General features: G+C 44.9%; 5 protein-coding genes across 5 annotated transcripts; 3 read left to right on the forward strand and 2 right to left on the reverse strand.

Annotated features, from left to right (window-relative positions):
• Positions 1-26: 26 nt before the first annotated feature.
• Positions 27-2,992, forward strand: MYCFIDRAFT_169069 (uncharacterized protein; the record flags this gene model as incomplete). The annotated part of the gene is made up of 20 exons (XM_007922548.1): positions 27-95; positions 120-131; positions 157-414; positions 455-471; positions 503-515; positions 575-597; positions 628-702; positions 731-782; positions 808-897; positions 931-957; positions 989-1,861; positions 1,896-1,994; positions 2,047-2,225; positions 2,251-2,335; positions 2,376-2,438; positions 2,477-2,578; positions 2,647-2,751; positions 2,780-2,805; positions 2,836-2,875; positions 2,900-2,992. 20 exons carry the CDS (start codon positions 27-29, stop codon positions 2,990-2,992), a joined length of 2,301 nt encoding a protein of 766 aa, XP_007920739.1.
• A 27-nt stretch (positions 2,993-3,019) lies between these two features.
• On the forward strand, positions 3,020-3,943 carry MYCFIDRAFT_169070 (uncharacterized protein; the record flags this gene model as incomplete). Its single annotated transcript, XM_007922549.1, has 1 exon — positions 3,020-3,943. The coding sequence occupies one exon, from the start codon at positions 3,020-3,022 to the stop codon at positions 3,941-3,943; it is 924 nt and encodes a 307-aa protein (XP_007920740.1).
• A 140-nt stretch (positions 3,944-4,083) lies between these two features.
• On the reverse strand, positions 4,084-4,618 carry MYCFIDRAFT_65446 (uncharacterized protein; the record flags this gene model as incomplete). The annotated part of the gene is made up of 3 exons (XM_007922094.1): positions 4,084-4,272; positions 4,352-4,491; positions 4,591-4,618. The coding sequence occupies 3 exons, from the start codon at positions 4,616-4,618 to the stop codon at positions 4,084-4,086; spliced, it is 357 nt and encodes a 118-aa protein (XP_007920285.1).
• A 179-nt stretch (positions 4,619-4,797) lies between these two features.
• MYCFIDRAFT_60684 (uncharacterized protein) lies at positions 4,798-7,520 on the reverse strand. The gene is made up of 2 exons (XM_007922030.1): positions 7,286-7,520; positions 4,798-7,237 (listed from the first exon to the last, which is right to left on the reverse strand). Exons 1-2 carry the CDS (start codon positions 7,463-7,465, stop codon positions 4,988-4,990), a joined length of 2,430 nt encoding a protein of 809 aa, XP_007920221.1. The 5' UTR covers positions 7,466-7,520; the 3' UTR covers positions 4,798-4,987.
• Positions 7,521-12,364: 4,844 nt separating this feature from the next.
• MYCFIDRAFT_169072 (uncharacterized protein) lies at positions 12,365-15,537 on the forward strand (the record flags this gene model as incomplete). Its single annotated transcript, XM_007922550.1, has 6 exons — positions 12,365-12,387; positions 12,411-12,424; positions 12,459-12,712; positions 12,771-12,812; positions 12,840-12,953; positions 15,511-15,537. The coding sequence occupies 6 exons, from the start codon at positions 12,365-12,367 to the stop codon at positions 15,535-15,537; spliced, it is 474 nt and encodes a 157-aa protein (XP_007920741.1).
• Between the last annotated feature and the right edge of the window lie 5,580 nt (positions 15,538-21,117).

Here is a 21,117-nt window from a genome sequence, read left to right on the forward strand (position 1 = left end):
TTCGCAAGGCGGAGAGTGGTCTTGCGATGGAGTTGAATGGTGCCGGTGCCGCTCGGAGAGTGTTGTTGGAGAAGGCGAAGAGGGTTTGGGTGAAGGTGACGAAGAATGCGCGCATTTAGACTGTCTGGAGAGTGGCGGAGTTGCGTGGGTCGAAAGAGGGAGGGTGTTGGTCTCTTTGGAATCACATCGACCTCCTTCAGTCGACGTCGACGTCACCAAAGAGGCAACTCGATCGGCAGAGCTGCTTTGGAATCACATCGACCTCCTTCAGTCGACGTCGACGTCACCAAAGAGGCAACTCGATCGGCAGAGCTGCACAGCTTCTCCGACCTCCCTTCACCACCACCCTCTCACGTCTCACCAACGCGCAACAAAACATTCTGCGTGGACGATATTCTGTTCACACCATCTCTGGTGCAAGAGCAAGGAATTCACACGTAAAATGGATCTCAAGAGTCAGGGCATCGCAGCGTGATGGCTTCTTTGTTTCCTTCCGACAGAGAATCTATGTCCAGGTCCCCGGACTTCGCAATCGGCTATCTAAAAGAGGACTATGGATCACAACACACGAAAGAGCTTTCCAGTCAAAGAATCCTCGTGCATCGCCCGGACGGATTGCAAAACCAGAGACGATCCGGCATGGGAAGTGCAAGAAACACATCATCAGGCCATCGTCTCGTCCACGGTCTACCATGACCCCGGGTGATCGGCTCATGGCCTATCTGCGAAGACGAGATGTCCCAAATCACTTCGCGGCCTCATTGCGAGCACGTCAGCTCATGGTGGAACACGCTGCGCTTCTTAAAGCTGCGGAAGCTGAGCTCCAGGATTTCGATCGGAAGCACAGTTCGGAAATGGCTGGGATCTAGCCATCGTGCGGAGGAGAACTGCACTCGAGTCTCGGCGGAATAGACTGAAAGCAATTATGAGGCGGGCACAAAGGCGCTGTCACACATTGTGCGACGAGCCCGCTTTCGAAAATGCATAGCGTGCTCTTCACAGCCCCGGCTGTCTGGAGGCTCTGGTGGACGACCAGCGGCTTAGAGAATTGCTATTCCCCGAAGATCCAGAGCGAGACTCGCAAACAGACAACGAATTCCTTTTGTACTTGTCTGGAGAGACTGGAAGATTGCCAGATTTGCTGGTTGCATCCATTCAAGCTCGGCATGTGATCTACGAGGGCTACGCAATCGACGACAAGATGGAAGGTGAATACAATGCGCGAGTGCAGCGTATGGACGACAATGCTGCGGCTATTGAGGAATGTCGTCGCGCCAATGTACCAGATGAAGATCCACAAATTCATGAGAAGCTGCAAGCGGACGCTCAGATGGCAGTTCAGCTACGAGAGTATGTCGACCAATGGCAAGCTCTTGAAGACAGCCTCAAAACGGCGTTCAAGCAGGCCCATATATATGACAGCCAGGTTATGCGCGCAGCTTCCGAGGCCCTAAGAGGCACTGAGCTCTTAGAAGGGAGGACCGATCTGTCAATCCTTCGTCGTCAGCTCTTCGAAGGCGAGAAAGTTCCTTTCCCGTCTCAAGCAACTTCCTCAATAAACAGTGAAGCGGCGGCAGATGAAACTCAAGATGACCGTTCGCAATCATCTCCTCAGGAAGCAGCAAAGCGAGAAAGAAACAAGGCATGGAAGGCATATGTCGATGCCCAAGCCCTCCTCGAGGAGCATCTCAAAGGCTATCATGCGGCGCTGGACCAACACAATAACGGACAAGACCCTGGAATTGCCGGATGGAAAAATTCATGGTCTACTGTAGAATTCGACCTTAACCGGCTCCAACACGGCCAAGAAATGACGCGCAACGCAATCGAAAGCGAGAATCGCTTGCTTCGTGCTCTGAAAGTGGCGCAAAAATCACAATGTACCTCCTTTCGAGCAAATGAAATTCGCATTCCCCGACCAAGCCGACGATGGGGAATTCTCGCCCAAGTCCCAGGCTGAGACTTGCAAAAGCGCCGCGGTTGAAGATTCAAAGGTGGATGGGAGACCTGCCGAGCACACCTTTGCGAGATCGACATCATGATGAGATGAAGCCTCCGCCATCTACGACGACGATATACCTTCGGACTCCGAAGAATTGGGAGTCTGAAAGTGTCACGGCGGGTCAGACTTATGGCAAAATTTTCCAGAAGATACGGCCGAGGGGACCGGGAGGTGGGACACTTGAGGCTGTTTCTGAATTCGAGGAAAGTGAGGATGCTTTCAAGTAGTTGATGTCACGTCATCGAAAGACACCAAAACACCTTGTTGGATGATGAAAATGAACCAGGCGTTCATTTCCAGAAATGCGTCCCCTCCAATCAGCTCACAGTCCCAGTCTAGCTAGTCTCTTAGTCGTTCGTAGCCATGTCGTGAGGGACTGTTCTTCTTGCAAGGACAATGCTTCATTTTACTCCGCTCCGGTGGTAGATGGGAGAAAGTTTTGAGAGGACTGATCGAGGTATGCAGCAATGTCAGTCAATCATGGAAATCTCCTTGCCCAGTGCCACGGAAGAGTACTTCAATGCGTACTGTTTACAAAACTTATATGTAGTGCTTACTGCCCGCGATAATAAAGCTGTGGCGAGGGCTCCTTTAGAACGGACATCACCTATCGCCTATTGCGGAGCTAGCTGTTTTCGGTATAGCTGCTATTCTTGCATCTGCACCGATATCACATTCCTCATCAATGCCTCATCTTCGTTCGGAAAATCTACGCACTTATTGAGGACGCGACCGTCTCCTGCAGTGGAGTGCATTCGGGAAGTCGAGGCCTTAAAGCCGCTCCGGGAACGACTGCGAGGCAAGTGCAGCGGGACACTCAAGTGCTAAGATAGAATACCGGTTCTTGGCATCCGAAATGAAACGCGAGATGTTGTGATGTGTTGAAGCAGTGAAAAGGAAACTTTAAAAGTCTCGCAACAAGAAAAAGCAGTCGCCAAGCAAACACGAACACGACATCGGAACACGACATCTCACAACCACCCTCTATAACAAGAATCCAAGGAATACGCAGCAGCCATGGCTACTCCTACCCCAGCGGAACCCATCCTCGCCAGCAACCTCTACACCCTCGAGACCGCAAATCAAACCCCACCTCCAGAAGTCCTCCCAAACCAATGGCAACCACCCTTAAAAACCTCATCCCTAACCAACGACTTCAACTTCAACTTCACCTCCAACTCCCTCAACTACATAACCACCCCCTCCCGCCCCGAAACCCAAGACCTCCTCCAAACCCTCCTAACCACCCACCTCCTGAGTTCCAAAACCTCCACAGCCACAGTAATCGACAGCACACTTGACTTCGACGTCCGAAAACTCCACAACACCCTCAAAGCACAAATCAAAACCTCACTCCAACTCCCCACGAGCAGCCACCACCACCACTCCGAAGAAGATACCACGCTCCAACATCTCTCCCGCGTGAAAATTTCCAAAATCTTCGATCTCAAAGGCTTAATCGAGACGATATCGGAAGTTCAAGCCGAGGATTCCCATAAGCACGACTTTCTCCTCCTCATCATCACCAACCTCACCAATAATCTCCTCCTCTCCCCGAGTTACGTACAAACTCAAGCGACCTTCACTTCGCTGATGCGGCTTCTGGACCATCTTTGCAAAACGCGAAATTTGTGTGTGGTGGTTTTCGGGGATGGGCGGCGTGCGAACAAGAAGAAAGTCGAGGAGGAGGAGGAGAGGTTGAGTATGTTTGAATCTTGTGGGATGAGTGAGGTTTTGGGGGGTGGGTGTGGGGTTGGGGGGTTGGTTGATGGGCATTTGTATCTTCATAAGGTGTTGAGAAGAAGAAGGAAGCGGGAAACTGGAGGGGGGGATGGGCATGCGCTTGTGTTGGAAGTTGTGCAGGATCGGTATGGGGATGGGTATGGCCAGTGGGTTGCTTTGGAGTATGATTCCGAAGGGAGGCTTAAGGGTATATCATGAGGAGGTTTTCGGGGACGCGATTCAGCTTGTTTGTGGTGTATAATCCTTATCATAAAACAAGTGCCCCCCCTCCGGCCTGAAGCCAGATCTCATCTCATCCCATCCCATCCAGAATATCTACTACACCTTTTCCGTTGTCCTCACTGCCCCCCTTCCGGCAAATTACTCTCAAAATGCGGCAAAAGCCTCGAAGCCTTAATATTCCTCTCCTCCTTCTTCGCATCCAACAATCCCAAACTCCTAATCTGCCCAGCAGTAGGCGCATCATCTCTCGGAGTAGAAGCCTCACGTTTCCGATAAGCAGCTTGAAGAGCCGAGATTTTGACAGCCTATCTCATCAAAAAAAAACAACATCAGTCTCACATTCTCCACTTACTTTCCACGTACTGCTTTTGTTTCCCTTCATACCTCTTTCCGATGATGCAAACACTCATAATAATCCTCCAGGACAGGTTGACATTTCTTTTTCCCCGAGGTGTCTTCGGCGTTGGTGTTGATTACGTAGCAGGCGAGGACTTCTTGCCAGAAGGGAAAGCAGCGCGAGGGGCCTGTGTGGGAGAGAATGGGAGCGTTAGTATGGGATGAATTCTCTTGCGGGCTGGGGGAGCTCGAGAGGGCATGTTGGTGTCAATGCCCGGGTTTCATACCTCCTGCGAGACCGTAGCCTGAAGACATGCTTGGAAGCTGTGAAGACGTCGTTGTGGTCCGCGAGAGCTTCAATGGCTGTATGTCGCGACGTTCAGTCCCGTCTGGTCGGCAGTGATTCCGCTGACTGAGCAGCCGGATCCGATACCGAAAGTCTATCTCGCTAAATTGAATTGGAGCGTTCCATGGGACAACAGAACGTACTTTGTTTTAATGCATTTGATCGCACGAGTCCTATCAAATCGAGCGCCTGTATGCAGCTTATCGCCATGGTACAGCATTTTGTGCTTCCGCATATACGTTGAGATCCTCCTATCCAACGTGCTCTACTTTCAAAACCCCCCCATGTCTCACCATGCACCATGCATGCACTCCACCTCAACAACCCTCCTCTTCTACTCATTCATATTTGAAAGCCTCTGCCGCCGTTCCCTGACACGCTCTTTCCAAAGTCAAGAAAGCATAATGGCTTCCCACCACAGGTCTAGCAAAGAAATTCGGTCCTGGAAATCCTCCATCTCCTTCAGTCTTGTACAGATCTGTGAAGGGTCGATCAGAAGCCGTCTCGTTCAACCAAAAGGCAACTTTGTCCAAAATCTGGGACCTGGTTTTCTTGCCGGCGACTGCGGCTGCTTGGAATTCCCAGTCACTCTTGGTATACAAATGGCGCGAGTCCAGAGGAAGCCCGAACTTTTGCATCACCGTCTGGTACCAATCCGACTGTGTGCGGTAAATATGATCTGGAATGAAGTTCTGCTTGTCTGAAGACGCGCCACCAGGTAAGAGTGGCTCTTGAGTACCCATCTTGTAATGCTCCCGTGAGCTTGGGGTCGCGTTGAGTGATGGATGGAAGCAAAGGAGCGCATCGGCATACAGCGAGTAAAGAGTGGTCCAGCTGCCGTACCAGTTGTATGCGAGCTTCGCACGACCTCCATCACGGCTCATGCCCTGGACCTCCCACTCCCTGATGTAGGAGCTGCTCAGATCGCGATAATACTTGGCATCCTCCTTCTCACCAACAACTTCAGCAAGCTCACTCATGGCCTTGATACCAATAATACCCTTCAACGCCAAATTGGTCATCAACGGAAGCCAACCGGCAAAATCATCTGTACAGAGCTGGTTCTGCGGATAGAGCGAGAACTCCTCGAGGTATCCTGTCCACTGTTTCCACAGTCGATATGTACGCGAGACCCACTTCTTGGCCTGATGCTCGGAAGCAACGCCTCCCCAAGCGTCATCCAGACCGAAGATACCATCCCTAGTTTCGAGAGTGGCTGGCAGAGCGAAAGGACTGACGTTGTTGTCGGACTGCATCTCGATCTCGCTCTCGCTCTTTGGCTTTCCCATTGCGCTCCACGGCGACTGTGCCTCACTAGCGGATCCATACTTCAAGCTGTTGACAATTGCGAGACCCATGATGAGCATGTCACCACATTCTTCGACCGGCATGTATTCATCTCTTCCGTCTGGATGTCCCGTCATGTTTGGGAAGTGGTAGCCGAGATCGTGCATCGAATAATCGTTCGGATATTGGCCGCTTAGCATGTGCTCGAGGAGAGGCTCGAGGAGGTAGGCGAGCCACTTTGGCTGTGTGTAGAGGAAGAAGGGGAAGGCAGGAAAGATGACATCGACTGTCTGGCAGTTTCCATTGCTGCTGATCTCCTTCAAGAAGAGGATTGGGTTGTCTGGAGTTCCGCTGAAGCTCGTGGCACCCATGACTTGACGCGCACTGAGCTCTACGATCTCCTTGTAATTGTCGCTGCCACTAGCATAAGCATCTCTCGCAACACGGCGAGAGTATTCAGAAGCAAGTGCTTGGACGTGCTTGAAGTCCTGGTAGTGGAAGCTGACTAGAGCATCATCTGAGAAGAAGTAAGACAGCCAGAGTGGTCTCATCCAGGTCAGTCCTCTGCTTGAAGCGAACTGCGTCACCTGCCATTGAATGTGCGTAATGGTGAAGAGCACGCTGTCTTCTGCAGCTTCCTCTGAGTATTTTGAGCTCAGATTAAATCTTTTGCTGAATGCAAACACAGGCTCTTCATCCATAATCTGACGGAAAGACTCGTCCACAGCATTTTCCAGCTTACCGGTCTTCGAAAAGTGCTTGCGCAGCAGGGCAGAGGTGCCGGCTTGGTGGTGGACATCAGCAGGTCCTGTAAAGTGTAAGGTACCCCATTCGGCACGATCCTGGATCTCAGTGAAGTGTTGCTCATGACTCCTATGGACTCTGAAGGTCTTGAGCTTCGCTGTATCCTTGTGATGCTGCTGGTGAAGCGACCACTCGATTCTGGACCCTCGGTCTCCGCTTACCCACTGTCCGTTGACGTCAATATAAATATCAACATCAAGATTTCCCTTGACGTGGACTGTCACATAGCTTGCGGGGATGGATTGGCGCAGGGTCGAGGTTGGCGTGACGGGAGAGAGGAAAGACAGGATGATGTCCACAGAGGCATTGGAGCTCTTGGAAGAAGGGATGATTGTATAGGTAAGGTTGGTGACCGAAGCATCGTACTGAGCACCGAGATATTTAGGATACGCTATACTGTAATGACTGCTGTCGTGGTCCAAGGAATCGTGAGGTCGGCCGAGGAGAGGATAGACTGTCGAGGTTTCTGGCACCGAAGCCAGCACACCAAAGCCGACCTACAGGAGATTCAGCATTGCTTCAAATCCCCAAACGCTATCGCGTACGCTTTGTCCCGTCCAGAACATTGGCCATTTCGACCACGGCTCCTCTCTCGCATCAGCCAGCCATGTCGAGAGGTATGGATTGCGCACGATAAGAGGCAACACAGGCGGCGTCAGCGTGGATGCTGCGCTGAGACTGCATAGCAGAGAGACCACCAGGGCCTTCACACCTGCAGCGCGCATGATACTGCCGGCTCCAAAGAAAAATATCAACCTCACGATGGCAGAGTGTGCGTAGCGGCTGGTGTGGTAGAAAAAGAAGGGACGATCGCGCTGCAAACAAACAACGAAGCTCTCCTGAGAGCCCGCCGCTTTGCACCCCTCCAAAGTCTAAGCTACGAGGCAAGGGAGGGTCGTCTGACACTCTGCGGCTAAGGCCTTGTTTACCTCCTGGATTAAGAGGTTGGATTTACGCTTAATCCACGCCTTCTTGTCTAATCCTGTCGATATATCGTCTTTGCCGTTGTTTACCTCTAATCTAGTGGATTAAGAAGGTCTCTAATCTAGTGTCTAATCCAATCTCGGTATACTTAATCTAGAAGGTATACGCGTTAAATCTACGCACTGCAAAAACTAGCGCGTCTATACCTTGTTGTTTTTTATAGAATCAAATCTAGTCGCTATTCTATTGCTATTTACCTTTCTAGTATTATATGCTCTTTCTTAGTACTATCTTCTAGTCGGTAGAATAGCGCTCGAACAATAGGAAATCGATACGTACGAGAACTTAGCGCCATTGCTAACTATAAGCATAGTTTTAACGGTTCTTCGAGCGGCGATCGAGAGGTAGGAACGACCGAGATATCGACCGGCAGGTATTATAACGACGCTCGTTTGTCCGGAACTAGGAGGTTAGTAGACGACTGTAATGCTAACTAGACCTAAGCATTATGCGTACAGAGCGACACGTATACGGCAGCCGGTTCTACGCGCGTTTGTAGACGAGTTAGTGCGCAATTACGAGCTTACTAGCAGCGATAGAATCAGTCCTGCTAAGCAAGTAGTTATATTCTTAGAGATAGCGGCGCACCGGTTGACGATAGCTAAACTGGCAATAACTTATTAGCATTCAACTCGGAGTGTTAGTCGCGCAATCTATAAGATTAGTATCCTTTATTACCGCCTATATAAGGAATACGTAACCTAGCCGAAGCGCTTAGATCTAGTGCCTCGAGCGGTATATAACAACCCTAAGATGTAGCTATATTTCAATAGTTGTATAGGCGCTTTAGATAGCACTTACGTTAGGTTTAAACCGTAGAAGATGCCTAATGCTAGCGCGTACCGCAATCGGAAGGGCGAAGTGTCGCAGAACGTACTTAGAGCGTGTAACTTCGAGGGCAATTTTACCTATATTCTGCCTAGTTATAAGGGATTAGCAAACGACGGCACTGTATTAAAGAAAGCGCTTAAGAAGGGGTTGTCTATACCTTCGAAGAGGTTCTATCTAGCGGATAGCGGTTACTCGAAGAATGTCGATTATCTCCTCGTACCGTACTAGAAGACAAGATATTACCTTCGCGAATGGCACGCTTCTGCTTAGAAGCCTAAGACGAAGGAAGAATTGTTTAATCTGCGGCATAGTTAGCTTCGCAATAGCATTAAGCGGCAGTTTAGAATAGCTAAGGAGAGGTTTCCAATCCTTAAAGATAGTCCTTCGAAGGGGTATTCTGCTAGGTACTAGAGTCGCTTTGTTATTGCTCTCGCCGCTATTACTAACTTTATAAACACTTACCGATAGACGCCTGAAACGGACGACTATTTGCGGTAGCAACCGACTAACAGAGATATCGGTTTTAATAATGTCGAGGAAGATATCGAAGCGGACGAGGTAGATTAGATAGCGCGGCGTAGTTAGATAGCGGTTTATCGTAACAAGATAGCGACTATTATATAGCGAGATTATTATAGGAGGTTAGAAGCCAACCAGCCGTACGAAGAGGATTAAGTGTCGTTGTTAGAGGGTGTTAGAGAAGGGGGAAGTAATAGCGGATATCCGTAGATAGTGCGAAATCGTAGCTTCGTTCGGTACGTACGAGTCTTGGCGTGTTTCCTTACCAAATTCGCCTGTTTCTAATGCAATCCGGAATCGCAGGAAGATGCTAGACTATATTGTTATCACTCTCGTTACTCTCGCTATCCTCTAATCGATTCGATAAGGTAAGAAGCGGGTATATCCGAGCTTAGCGTCAAAACCCGACACCTATTGCTGCATCGATATTATCCCTACAATAACACTACCATTTTTTTTCTGTGTTCTAATCAGTTAAGAGTTCATTAGCAGGCGCTTTATATAAAAAAACAACGATAAAAATTGGTTATATCGTTGTTAAGGAAACTTGTAATAAAGTCAAATTTTATAGTTTTTGCCAAGCTTGCGGCTTAGCTTTACATGCGAATATATAAGGCAAAGAATCTAAGCCTTTCTTAGGACGATAACATATCTGAGAATAAGCGTAACGGTAACTTCGGGGCCCGTTCTGTAATGTTTACGCAAAAAGTAACAATACCTTCTCCTAAATTTATAGTATAGACAACCCCGCAACATTCTATACAATGCGCGCTGCCTAACCCTATTTCCGCTATATTACTGGCGATAAAACTGCTCGTCGTACCCAACCTAGCTTCTATATTGCAACTCTTGCACCGACGGCAATAGTCCACTATTGTATCTACTAAGTGATTAATACACTAGATAATCTTCTAGTATGTTCTAAGGCATCGGAAACTGCTGCTAATGATAGTATTCCGACCGCAATAGGTGTTAAACTAGCGGTTGAAATACATACTAAGAAGCCGGCTCTTAGGCAGGCGGAGCAGGAGTTTAAGTCTCGGTTATTAGCATTACCTCCTTCTCGATAATAGCATCCATTTCATCGTCACTAATCTGCTTTTTATTCTTCTTATACTTCTTTAGCAAGTACTTTAGCATCGGCTCTAGGTCCTTATTAGGGCAGCCGATTATACGGTTAGCTGTCTTAGAGCCATCTTCTACGATTAAGTCTTAAATGTCCATCCGCTAACTGAACGGCAACTTCTTAATCCCTTCAAGATTTATTGCTCTCTAGATCGCTATAGCAGTAACAGTTAAAGGTGGCTCTGCTACCCGTCTTCGACTAAAAGCAAGGTCGTTTATAATATGCCGAATTGGCGCTTCTAACCTATTAATAGCAGCTACTATTAGGTCCTTTATATAGCTTCGTCTCGGCTTAGGCTAACTCTTAGCTATATTCGTAATAGCTTGCCTTTGCAATAAAGTATTTCCTCTTCTACGACCTCTTCTACGGCTTACTAAAGAACCTCTACTAACGTTTGAATTAACAGACGAAGATCTTGAACCCGCTAGCAGTAGTAAGCTAACCCGACTTTGAACTGCGCCTACTAACCGATTATTAACTTCTCGCTCTCGTACGGCTCGTACGCCTAGACTAGAAGGCTATTCTTCTTCGTTCGCGTAAACCTCTTTATCCTCTTTACCTTCGGCATTATTATTACCTCCGGCATTATTGTCTCTAGGCAGGCGCGGCCTATTCTTATTATTCGACTCGTCTTTACTAAGATCGCCGAGATCGTCCGCATTTAACGCCTTATCGCTAGTCGCTAATTTATCGCTAAATAACTAATTAAGATAGGTAAAGAATAGCAGGTATGCGCGCCTAAATACCTTACTTTCTAGATGTTCTCTAAAATAGTCATCTTCTACATTAGTCTTAGCACTCGGTAGATCTCCTTACTAACCGCTCGTACGAGCTAAGTACGCCTTCTATTCCTTCTAGGTTGGCCTAAACGAGTTATACTTATTACGCGTTTGCTTTATTATAACCGCTATTCCGACCTCCTTCTTATACTTCAAATTTATAGTATCCGCTACGGACTGGATTACCTTATCTAGAAAGCCTTAGTTGTCGTTTTAAGTACTCAGATCGTCCGCTAATAACTCTAGCATCAACTTAATAATCTCGTCTGTCTATAGATATACTAGCGCGCGAGTCCTTCGCTGTTTAATAGTGCCTTCTTTATTACTTCCGCGCTCTCGTTTCTTCGCCGTAGAGGTCTTCGACGGTGTCTTCGTAGGCTTCGATCTACTCGCTTTTAGTATAGGAGTTAGTGTCCGGAAGGCCTTCGGCGCTATGGCGATATAGCGGCGATATAATAGCGACAATAGGCCTTCAAACGACGACACTATGCTATAGAGACAAGAATATAGATAACGCGAGGTTTGGACTTGCTAAGCAACCGCCTGAGGCAGTTATACTATACTGGATTTGCTATTATTTACCTCTCTACGCTAACAACTAATCCACCGAGTTAAAGACGACTGGATTTAAAGACGCGTTAAATCCATACTGGATTAACACGAGGTAAACAAGGCCTAAACAAGAGCCCATCCAGCTCGCGGCGTGGTCCTGGTCCTGGAGAGGATGCGAATCGATGTTGGTTACGAGCACTTTCTTCGCGCCTTGTGGAGGACGAGCTTCCACGCAGCACGGGAGTAGTCGGACAAGCTCATCATTTTCGGCAAGCTGCATGACGATGCGGCCTGCAGCGTGAACGGTCCGCACCCTTAGACGGCTGAAACACAGGTCTGATACTGGATGCGAACGTGTGCACTTCCTGTTGTGGGCCGTTCTGAGTGACAACAGTGGCTTTCCCAATAATGTCGACAATGCGAAATGCAATTCCAATGACCAGGTACTGTCACTACTGCATCGCGTCGGAGGCTGCTTGCCTGAACCATGGCGATGATCGGGCCTAAAATCCCGGGGAAAGATTTTGCCGCGATTCTGCTATATGTGTCTTTGTAGACCGCGGAACTCATCCTCCTTTGGGACACTCCGGACGAGCGATGAATTAATTTTGTATATACGATAGACTACGTCCCATTATAACTATCACAGTAGTGAAGCTTATGCTCAAGAAACGACGGGAATGTGTGCTGACGTACTAAGCATCTCCGATGCAATCGTTCGTCAATCTGCAGCGATTTAGCTACCGTGATCCTGTAAGCTAGTGTATATGCCTTGTCAAGGAAATGCTCGACACTCCCATAGAGATTGAATGCGTTGGCCTTATTTAGAAGTCATGCATTCGAGCCTCGGCAGCACGTCATCTGAGATCTCGATATGAGGCTGATAGCTGATCGTCAAAAGCACGCCGTTGGTTGTCAATCTTGCAGATGATTCCCCGTATCATCAGCCGCATGCAAAATTCTGCCAAGGTCTCTCAGAGCTCGCAGGTCGGCGTTCCTTTAGAGCTCCAGCGAGTCAGGCCAATGTCTCTTCCGAAATGCCTCTTTCCTTCTGTGAAGTTGGATGGCACGGATTAATTCCAAATTTGCCTGGTCTCGCTCGTCAGAAAATGGCGATCGTAGCCAATTATTACAATGGTACGAAAGTGATCGTGGCCTCGGAAAGGAGATGGTGCGGCTCGGTGCAGCAGTGGTAAGGCTCCTCCGCCCTATTCGTAGCGATGCATGTGATCGCACGAGCTTATATACATTATCCTGATGCAGTCTAGACTGGTTAGCTCTGTGCACTGAAGAGGCCGAATGCGCGAGCCATCAAATCGGGGTGCTTTGCGTCTCTCCTCGGCTTGCCGTTGTTGGGCCGTTGCTCGGCTGGCGGGCCGGCACAGACGTCTAGGAGATGGAGGCGATTGTCCAAAGATTTTAGTGTACTACTCTTCTAGGCTATAGCCACTAAAGTTTGCTGACAGAGTCCCGATATAGTAGTATAACCTGTTCCGGATTAGAATAGCCTTGGCTAAGGTAACGATTAGGGTTAAGAAGGAGGGTATTCTTAGTATAACGGCTTGCCTAATTAGTCGACTAGTAGTCGACTAGATAGATAGGGGTTAATAGGGGTTAACTCTAATATTAATGCGTATTGCTAGCACTATAGGCCTATATATAGTCGCTATTTTAACGACGTTACTATCGCTATATTATCTCTACCTCTTACTACTGCCGCTATATCTATTAGAAGTCCTTCTTTTACTATATATCTTACGTATAGCGTCGTCGTTATCTATCTAGTTAAACTAAGAAGCTGCTAATACCTCTAATCTAAGGTCTATAACTCGTAACGGCCGCTAAGGCGTTATAAGGTCGATAAAGGACGTATTCGCCGCTCTAGGCATATTAGCGCCTATTAAATCTACCTCTTTAACTAAGTCTATATCTATAGGCTATACCGACTGTATATCTAGTAACGACGCGCGGTCGCGTTTGTAAGGTAATAGACGGAAGGCTAGCGGCGGCTCGAAGTAAGAGTATATAAGCGACGATAATAGAGCCTAATTAATACGCTATTATCGCTATAGCGGCCGCGCTATAGCTAGCGCTCGGAAGGTTATTATTATTGTCGACCGAGTTAGAGTCGTCGGCTACGCTAAAAGGTATAAAGTCTACTACCGTAGCCGCTTACCTATAAAGGTAACCTTAGGGGCGCCGCTCTTATAGTAGTTAGCAATCGAGTAGTTAGTAAGGCTATATAGCGTATCCTTAACCTTGCGAAGGAAGCTACGTATATAGCTATCGCGTACTGCTAGATTAACGGTCTTATCGTCGCGAATACGATAGAAGTATTAAAATAGGCCTTTAGTAGCCTCGTTATAGTATAACCTTAAATTACGAAGGTATAGGTCCCCTATAGTCTATAGCCTCCGCGTGTCTTCGTAGCCTTCTAGCTATAGTTAATTGCTGTCTCGCTACTTCTAATATAGACTTATCTTCGTAGAATTGAAGCCGGTATATTAATTAACGTATACCTATTATTGCTAGAGTATAAAGGGCGTAACAAATAGGTAGAACCTAAGGATATAGTAATAAGGCAAGTAGGTTTAAAACTATAGAAGGCAATTACAATAGGCAGGTTGTCTATTATTATATATTACTATTCCGGGGTATATAGGCAGTCCTTTTGCCTTATATATATCTGCAATAGACAGTTGCTTTCTAACTAGGTCCTAAGCCGCTAAAGGTTGTAATCTCTCGAAGAAAGGCATCTGTTTAATCTTCTAGTAGTTAGTAGATTTTCCGACCCTATATAGTTAGAGGTCTGCCTTATATAATGTTCGAGCGTTAATTGTTATTAGCTCTACTATAGTACTATATATAGAAAGCTAGACTATCTCCTTCTTCTTATTATATTTAATAGCGTTGTAATAGCCTTCGAGAGGCGACGTTATCTAGACCTATATAAGAAGAGGGCTTCCTAGCCGTACCTAAGTTGCCTATAAATAGGACTTCTCGCGCTAGTTATTAATAAGGTATTGCACCTGTTTATCGGACCCCTTATCTCTTAATTCCTATACTATTTCGTCGATAGTATCAATAACTTCTACGTCGCTATAGGCGTAGTAAATCGCATAGGAGAATAGCCGCTAAACCTATAGATACTGCTTCTCGGGGAAGTGCCGTAGGAAGGTCTCTTTAGCGTATCGTTAATAGAGATACATTGTTATTGCCTTTTCTTTAAATGCTAGCCGGATAGCGCGTTGTTCTTAGGCCGAGTCGTTAGTTATAGCTACTATAGGTGTTATAGATCTAATTAGTTAGAGTCCTTATATAATCTTAGAGCGACGCTAAGACTAGTAGGCTAAGCTGTCGCTCTATCTTACTAGGAGCGATAGGAGCGGTCGAGAGCGACAGCGTCGCTTACGTCGCTTACGACTACAGACAAGATATCTCCTTTGTATTTAGGAACGCCGGAATGCCCTTATAGCTCGAGGCGTTCAACTTATATTACCTACTTACTAATTAGAATTACCTTTGTACTAATTATTCTATCTCTGCCTCCCGCTTGTGTTAGCCTCTCTAAAGAAGCCTCGGCTTATATGTAATAAGAAGTTACTTAACGATCTATCGCGAGTAACTATAACACTTTAAACGCCCTTAGGATAAGTGCCTTATTATAAGTCGGAAGGGGAACTCCTACCCCTAGCGAGATAGGCAGTACTCGACGTACTACCTCTAGTACTAGTAATGTACTAGGAACCTATACCGGAAACGATTCTCTTAAGATCGGAAAGCTAGACTTTTATTACGGCGACCGAGACAAGTTCGATACCTAGGTTAGCTAGATAGATATATATTTTATGTTTAACTAGGTTTAAGATAACTTAAAGCTAGTCTTCGCAACGACGTTTATACGAGGTAGGGCTTAGTATTAGGTTAAACTATTTCTTAGGACCTATCTAGATAGCAACGGGACCGACAATTCGAATAGAATCTTCGCAAGCTACGAAAATCTTAAGCGTGCGATAAAGAAGGTCTTTAGATCTTCTAACGAAGTTGCTACCGTAGTTAGGGTTATCTAACACTTAACTTAGAAGGGGTTATATGCCGATTACGCCGCTAAATTTTAGGAATACGCCTAACTTACGGATTAGGACGACGAAGCTTTTATAACAATATATCGGCGAGGTCTTAAGAATAATATTAAAGACGAGCTTATACGCGATAGTAGAAAAATAGATAATATAGGAACATTAGTTAAGGTTACGATCGATCTCGACGATAGGCTCTACGAACGAGCTTTAGAACGACGTTACGATTCTAAGACTTCTAGAAAAGCTAGTTATACTCCTAGATACGATAATAGACGAAATTATAGTACCTACGATAAACTAAAGGGGAACAACTACTACGGTACGCAACTAATAGAGCTAGACGCTATCTAGAAGGGTCGAGTAATTAAAGGAAGAAAAGGCAAGAGTTCGCCTAAGAAAGCAGAAAGATTAACTTACTATACGTATAGCAAGGAAGGCTATATAGTACGGAACTGCCGCGGCAAGAATATAGTGCGACGCGAACAGTTTAATATAATGCAACGAAAGGACTCGGGCAGAGAAGGCTACCGAATAGTAGTAGAGCTATACTCTATTAATAACGCGCCGAAGACCTACGCAGAGGTCGTAAAGAAAGAGCTACGACAAATCTGTATAATAGCACGACGATAAGAACCTATATATAGAACCCTTTACTAGAGATTCTATTACGACGACTAATGCTAAATTTATTATTCTACTAAAGTAGAAGCAGGATTCTTCCCTTAGATTAGGCGACTCGTACGAGAAGATACGAAATCCTAGTTAGAAGAAGAAACGATTAATAAATCTTGCTTAGATACCGACGATAAAGAAAACCGAGATCCGGAAGCTTTATTCCCTCCTAGGGAGGAGTTAGGAGCTATCCTAGAAATACCGGAGTCCCCTTAGCAAGAGGAGGAACAGTAAGAAGATTTAGAAGGAAGTCTAAATACCGAGGAAGAAACTACGAATAAAGAAAGTAAAGACGAATTCGGGATTAACGACGATACGATCCTTACGTTTATAATAGATATACCTATAGTAGCGCGAACAATCGCCTTGCATCTAGTACGCAAATACGAGGAAATGTTTCTAAAGGTTAATAGACAACGGAAGGTCGATCCTATCTAATTTAATTATTTCTAGATAAGCTTACGGGCAAAATTCTAAAATCACCCCCGGATACCTATAGACTATACGTACTATAACTTTATTACGGAGCGAGTACCGATAGGAAGTATAATTACGCCTTACGGATACGTCCTACCCGACGAAAGGACGATTATTACTTAAGATATACGTTAGACGGTCTAGCGATTAAATTAGCAATACTAAAAGGCTATAGTAGCGTAGGGACGGGATATATATAACGATACCCTCGAGGAAAAATTATATACCGAAGAAGCACGAACGGTAGGACTACGGATCCGTAACTAGTTAGAATAACGTTAGGCTACTAATTAGTCGGGAAACGGACTAACTCTCTAGATTAGAGCGTTCTAAGAGAGTTCCTTAATACCGAAAGCGCTTAAGTATTAATAGCAGTCTTCCGTATAAAAGTTATCGTTAACGGGCACCCGACGAGTATATTAATAGATTCCGGAGCGAGCGGGAACTTTGCCTCCGAATTATTCGTTAAAAGCCGAGGGATCGCAACCCGAAGTAGAAGAGAAGGAGCGTATAAACTTATAGCAGTAGATAGGTTACCGCTACCTAGTATAGAACGAGAAACGATACCGTTACTACTAGCTATCTAATAGTACTACGAGGAGATTGTCTTAGATGTTACTAATATAGCTAGTTATAACATTGTATTAGGTATACCTTAGTTGAGAAAGTATAACCTAGTCGTAGACTAGAGAAAAGGAGTACTTACATTTAAGGAATACGACTATATAATCGGTATTTTACCTATATAGCGGTAGCGTTCGTAGGCAGATAAGATTAACAAACGTAGGGCGACTCGTAAGACGTTTGCGTCGACAGGAATTATAGAGAACCGTATTCAACCCGGATCGATACTACCGTTAGGTTAGGAGGGTCGTAATAATAATTACGGGAAGGATAGAAGTTATACGCTATCGAAGAATAAAACTAGAATCTCGGACCTAGACATTCCTAAAGAGTATAGTAAGTAGAAACGACTCTTTAAAGAGGAGAGAGGCAAGGCAGCCTTACCTAAACACTAACTATAGGATTATAAGATACACTTATAGCCTAGGAAAGAGCCTCTATAGGGACCCTTATACGCAATGTTTAAGAAAGAGCTTAAAACCCTAGACAAGTAGCTAAAAGAGAAATTAGAAAAAGGCTAGATACGGAAGTCGATATCCTCGGCAGCCTTACTAGTAATGTTCGTTCCGAAAGCCGGATTAGACGAAGGACGGCTAGTAGTCGATTTTAGACGACTTAACGATATTATAATTAAGAATCGGTACCTACTACCGAACATCGAAGAAATGTAAGACCGATTAACTAGATTAGACTAGTATACGAAGATTAACCTACGCGATGCGTTTTACGCAATACGTATAGTAGCTAGATACGAATAGATAATAGCATTCCGAACAAGATATAGGCTTTACGAATTCTTAGTTATGCCTATAGGACTTACAAATGCCCTAGCGTTATATTAAGACCTTGTAAACGAAGTCCTCCGAGACCTTCTAGATGTATACGTTATCGCATATATAGACGATATCTTAGTCTATACTAAGGGAGCTCTCGCGGACTATATACGAATAGTGCAGGACGTCTTTAAACGATTTACTTAAGTAGGATTTAAGACTATACCTAAGAAATACGAATTCTATAAGAAGGAAGTTAAGTTCCTAGGATTTATTATTAGCACTATAGGAATCCGGATCGATCTAGAAAAAACCAAGTTAATACAGGAATAGCTAACGCCTATATACGTTAAAGACGTACAATCATTCCTAGGATTAGCTAACTATAATAGAAAATTCATCGAGGGCTACTCTAAGATAGCGGCACCCCTTACGGAGCTTATAAAGAAAGACAAGCAATAGAACTAGAGCACGAAGGAAGACGAAGCGTTTAGGTAGCTAAAGAAGCAATGCGTTTCTACGCTAACGCTACGATTATTCGATAGGAGTAAGGCGGTCTAGATAGAAACAGACGCGTCGGATAGGGCTATAGGAGCATACCTTATATAGGAGCATAACGGGAAACGATACCCGGTAGCCTATTACTCGAGAAAGATATTACCCGCGGAATAGAACTACGATATCTATAATAAGGAGCTACTTGTAATAGTTGCATTACTATAATACTAGCGAGTATACGCGGAAGGAGTACTAAGTCTTACGATTCTTTCTAATTATAAGAATCTAACTTACTTTACTACGACTAAAGTACTAACCCGAAGACAGGCCCGCTAGTCGGAGCTACTAGGATAGTATAAGTTCGAAATCCGCTATACCCTAGGACGCGAGAACGGACGAGCCGACGTACTAAGCCGCCGTAGCGACTATATAGAGGGTTACGAACTAGTATAGCAGCAGATATTAAAAGCAAACTAAGACGGAAGCCTAAGTGCTAATACAAAAGAATTCAACTATATTATACGAGTTCTTTAGGATATAGAAGAACAGTTTCTAATCGAACATAGGAAATACTAAGTACCTAAGGAACGAGTTATAGAGTATATACGACAACACTACGACGGACTAGAAAATAGATACCCTAGAGTTTTAAAAACAATAGAACTAGTTAAGCGAAGCTTCGGATTCCTATATATACGATAACGAGTTCTAGAATATATTAAGAAATGTCTATAATGTTAGCGTAACAAGGCTAATAGATACGCTAGATATAGATATATCTAATTTAGGACGCTACTAGATAAACTATAGGACGAAGTTATAATAGACTTTATTACGAAACTACCGAAGTCTAAGGATCCGGTTATAGGACATAGCTACGATATAATACTTATTATAGTCGATAAGCTTACGAAATATATATACTTCATTCCTACTAACGAAGCAAGTACGGTAGAGCAACTCGGATACCTCGTACTAGATAGACTTATACGATACTACGGATTTCTAAGGACCTATATTACGGATAGAGACAAGCTCTTTATATTAAACTACTAGAAGACGCTTACAGCGACACTTGGAATTAAGTATAAGCTATTAACGGTATACTATCTATAGACAGACGGCTAAACGGAAGTTAAGAATTAGGCCTTAGAGGTATACTTACAGCACTACGTTAATTACGCACAAAACAATTAGGCATCGCTATTACCTATAGTACAACTTGCACTAAACAACTAACAATCTAAGACTACGAAAGAGACACTATTCTTCGCTAATTTTAGGAAACATCCGCAGCTGTTCGGGGAACAGTATTTATAGTATCTATACGCGGATAAAGCGATAGTCGCTTTAGAAGACTTAAAGTAGGTATATAAAGAATTGCAAAGGGCAATTGCCGAGTCTTAAGAAAAGATTACGGGACTATATAATGCTAAACGAAAAATGGCACCTTAGCTAAAAAAGGGGGATAAGGTCTACCTCCTAACAAAGAATCTGAAAACCCGGAGATCGACTAAGAAACTAGACTACGTTAAAGTCGGGCTATTTTTAATTAATAAGCCTAAAGGACTAGTTAATTACCGACTTAAACTACCGGACGACGCGAAAATCTACTTAGTATTCTATATCTCTATACTAGAACCTACAGACGCCGAAACACCGTATTAAGAAACATTTCACTTCTAACCTAAGGAAGAAAATAAGTTTAAAGTCGAGGAAATCCTAGATTAGCAAGGTTAGAAATACCTTATTAAATAGAAAGGATACCTATATTTAGAAAACACTTAGGAACTAAAAGAAAACCTACAGAACTGTTAGTAGATAATTAAAAAATATTAAAACTAGACAAAAAAGAAATAACTAGTATAGGAATTAAACCTACGACCTCTTAGACCCTATCGATTATAGCGCCTTAGAGTTCTTAACGACTTAGGGCAGTATAGCTCGAGGAGCGGGGACTCTAATAGCATACCTAGCAACTATGTCTTTTATAGCTAAGAATTATACTACTAGACTAACTAGCTAGAAGATAAAATAGATAGGAAACATTAAAAATATATACCTTTAGGATACTAGACTCTCGGCACTTCTACTAGGGATTTTAGAGACAGGCTAGGATGTCCTATCTAGACGACTCTAGTTATAAGGCGACATCTATAATCGGCTATCTAAGGGAAACGGCTCGTTAGCAGGCAACGAGAATATTATCGGCTCTATAGGCGAAGAGCCTAGCTCTCTTTCGAGCTCCTCCGCCTATTAAATAGAGGCTTCCTCTACCTTAAGAGCTTGTATCTCCCGATCCTCCTTTATACGTAGCGACTTACGTAAGCGACGGACCTTTGCGCGATACTCGAAAAGCTTCCGCGTAAGGAGGTCCTCCTCCTCTTCGGCCGCTTCGAGATCTTTAGCTATCTTTAGGCGCGCCTTCCGGATTTTTTTATACTCTATACGAGTAACTTG

The sequence above is a fragment of the Pseudocercospora fijiensis genome (genome assembly GCF_000340215.1).
Source record: "Pseudocercospora fijiensis CIRAD86 unplaced genomic scaffold MYCFIscaffold_1, whole genome shotgun sequence".
Taxonomy (NCBI): Eukaryota; Fungi; Ascomycota; class Dothideomycetes; order Mycosphaerellales; family Mycosphaerellaceae; genus Pseudocercospora; species Pseudocercospora fijiensis.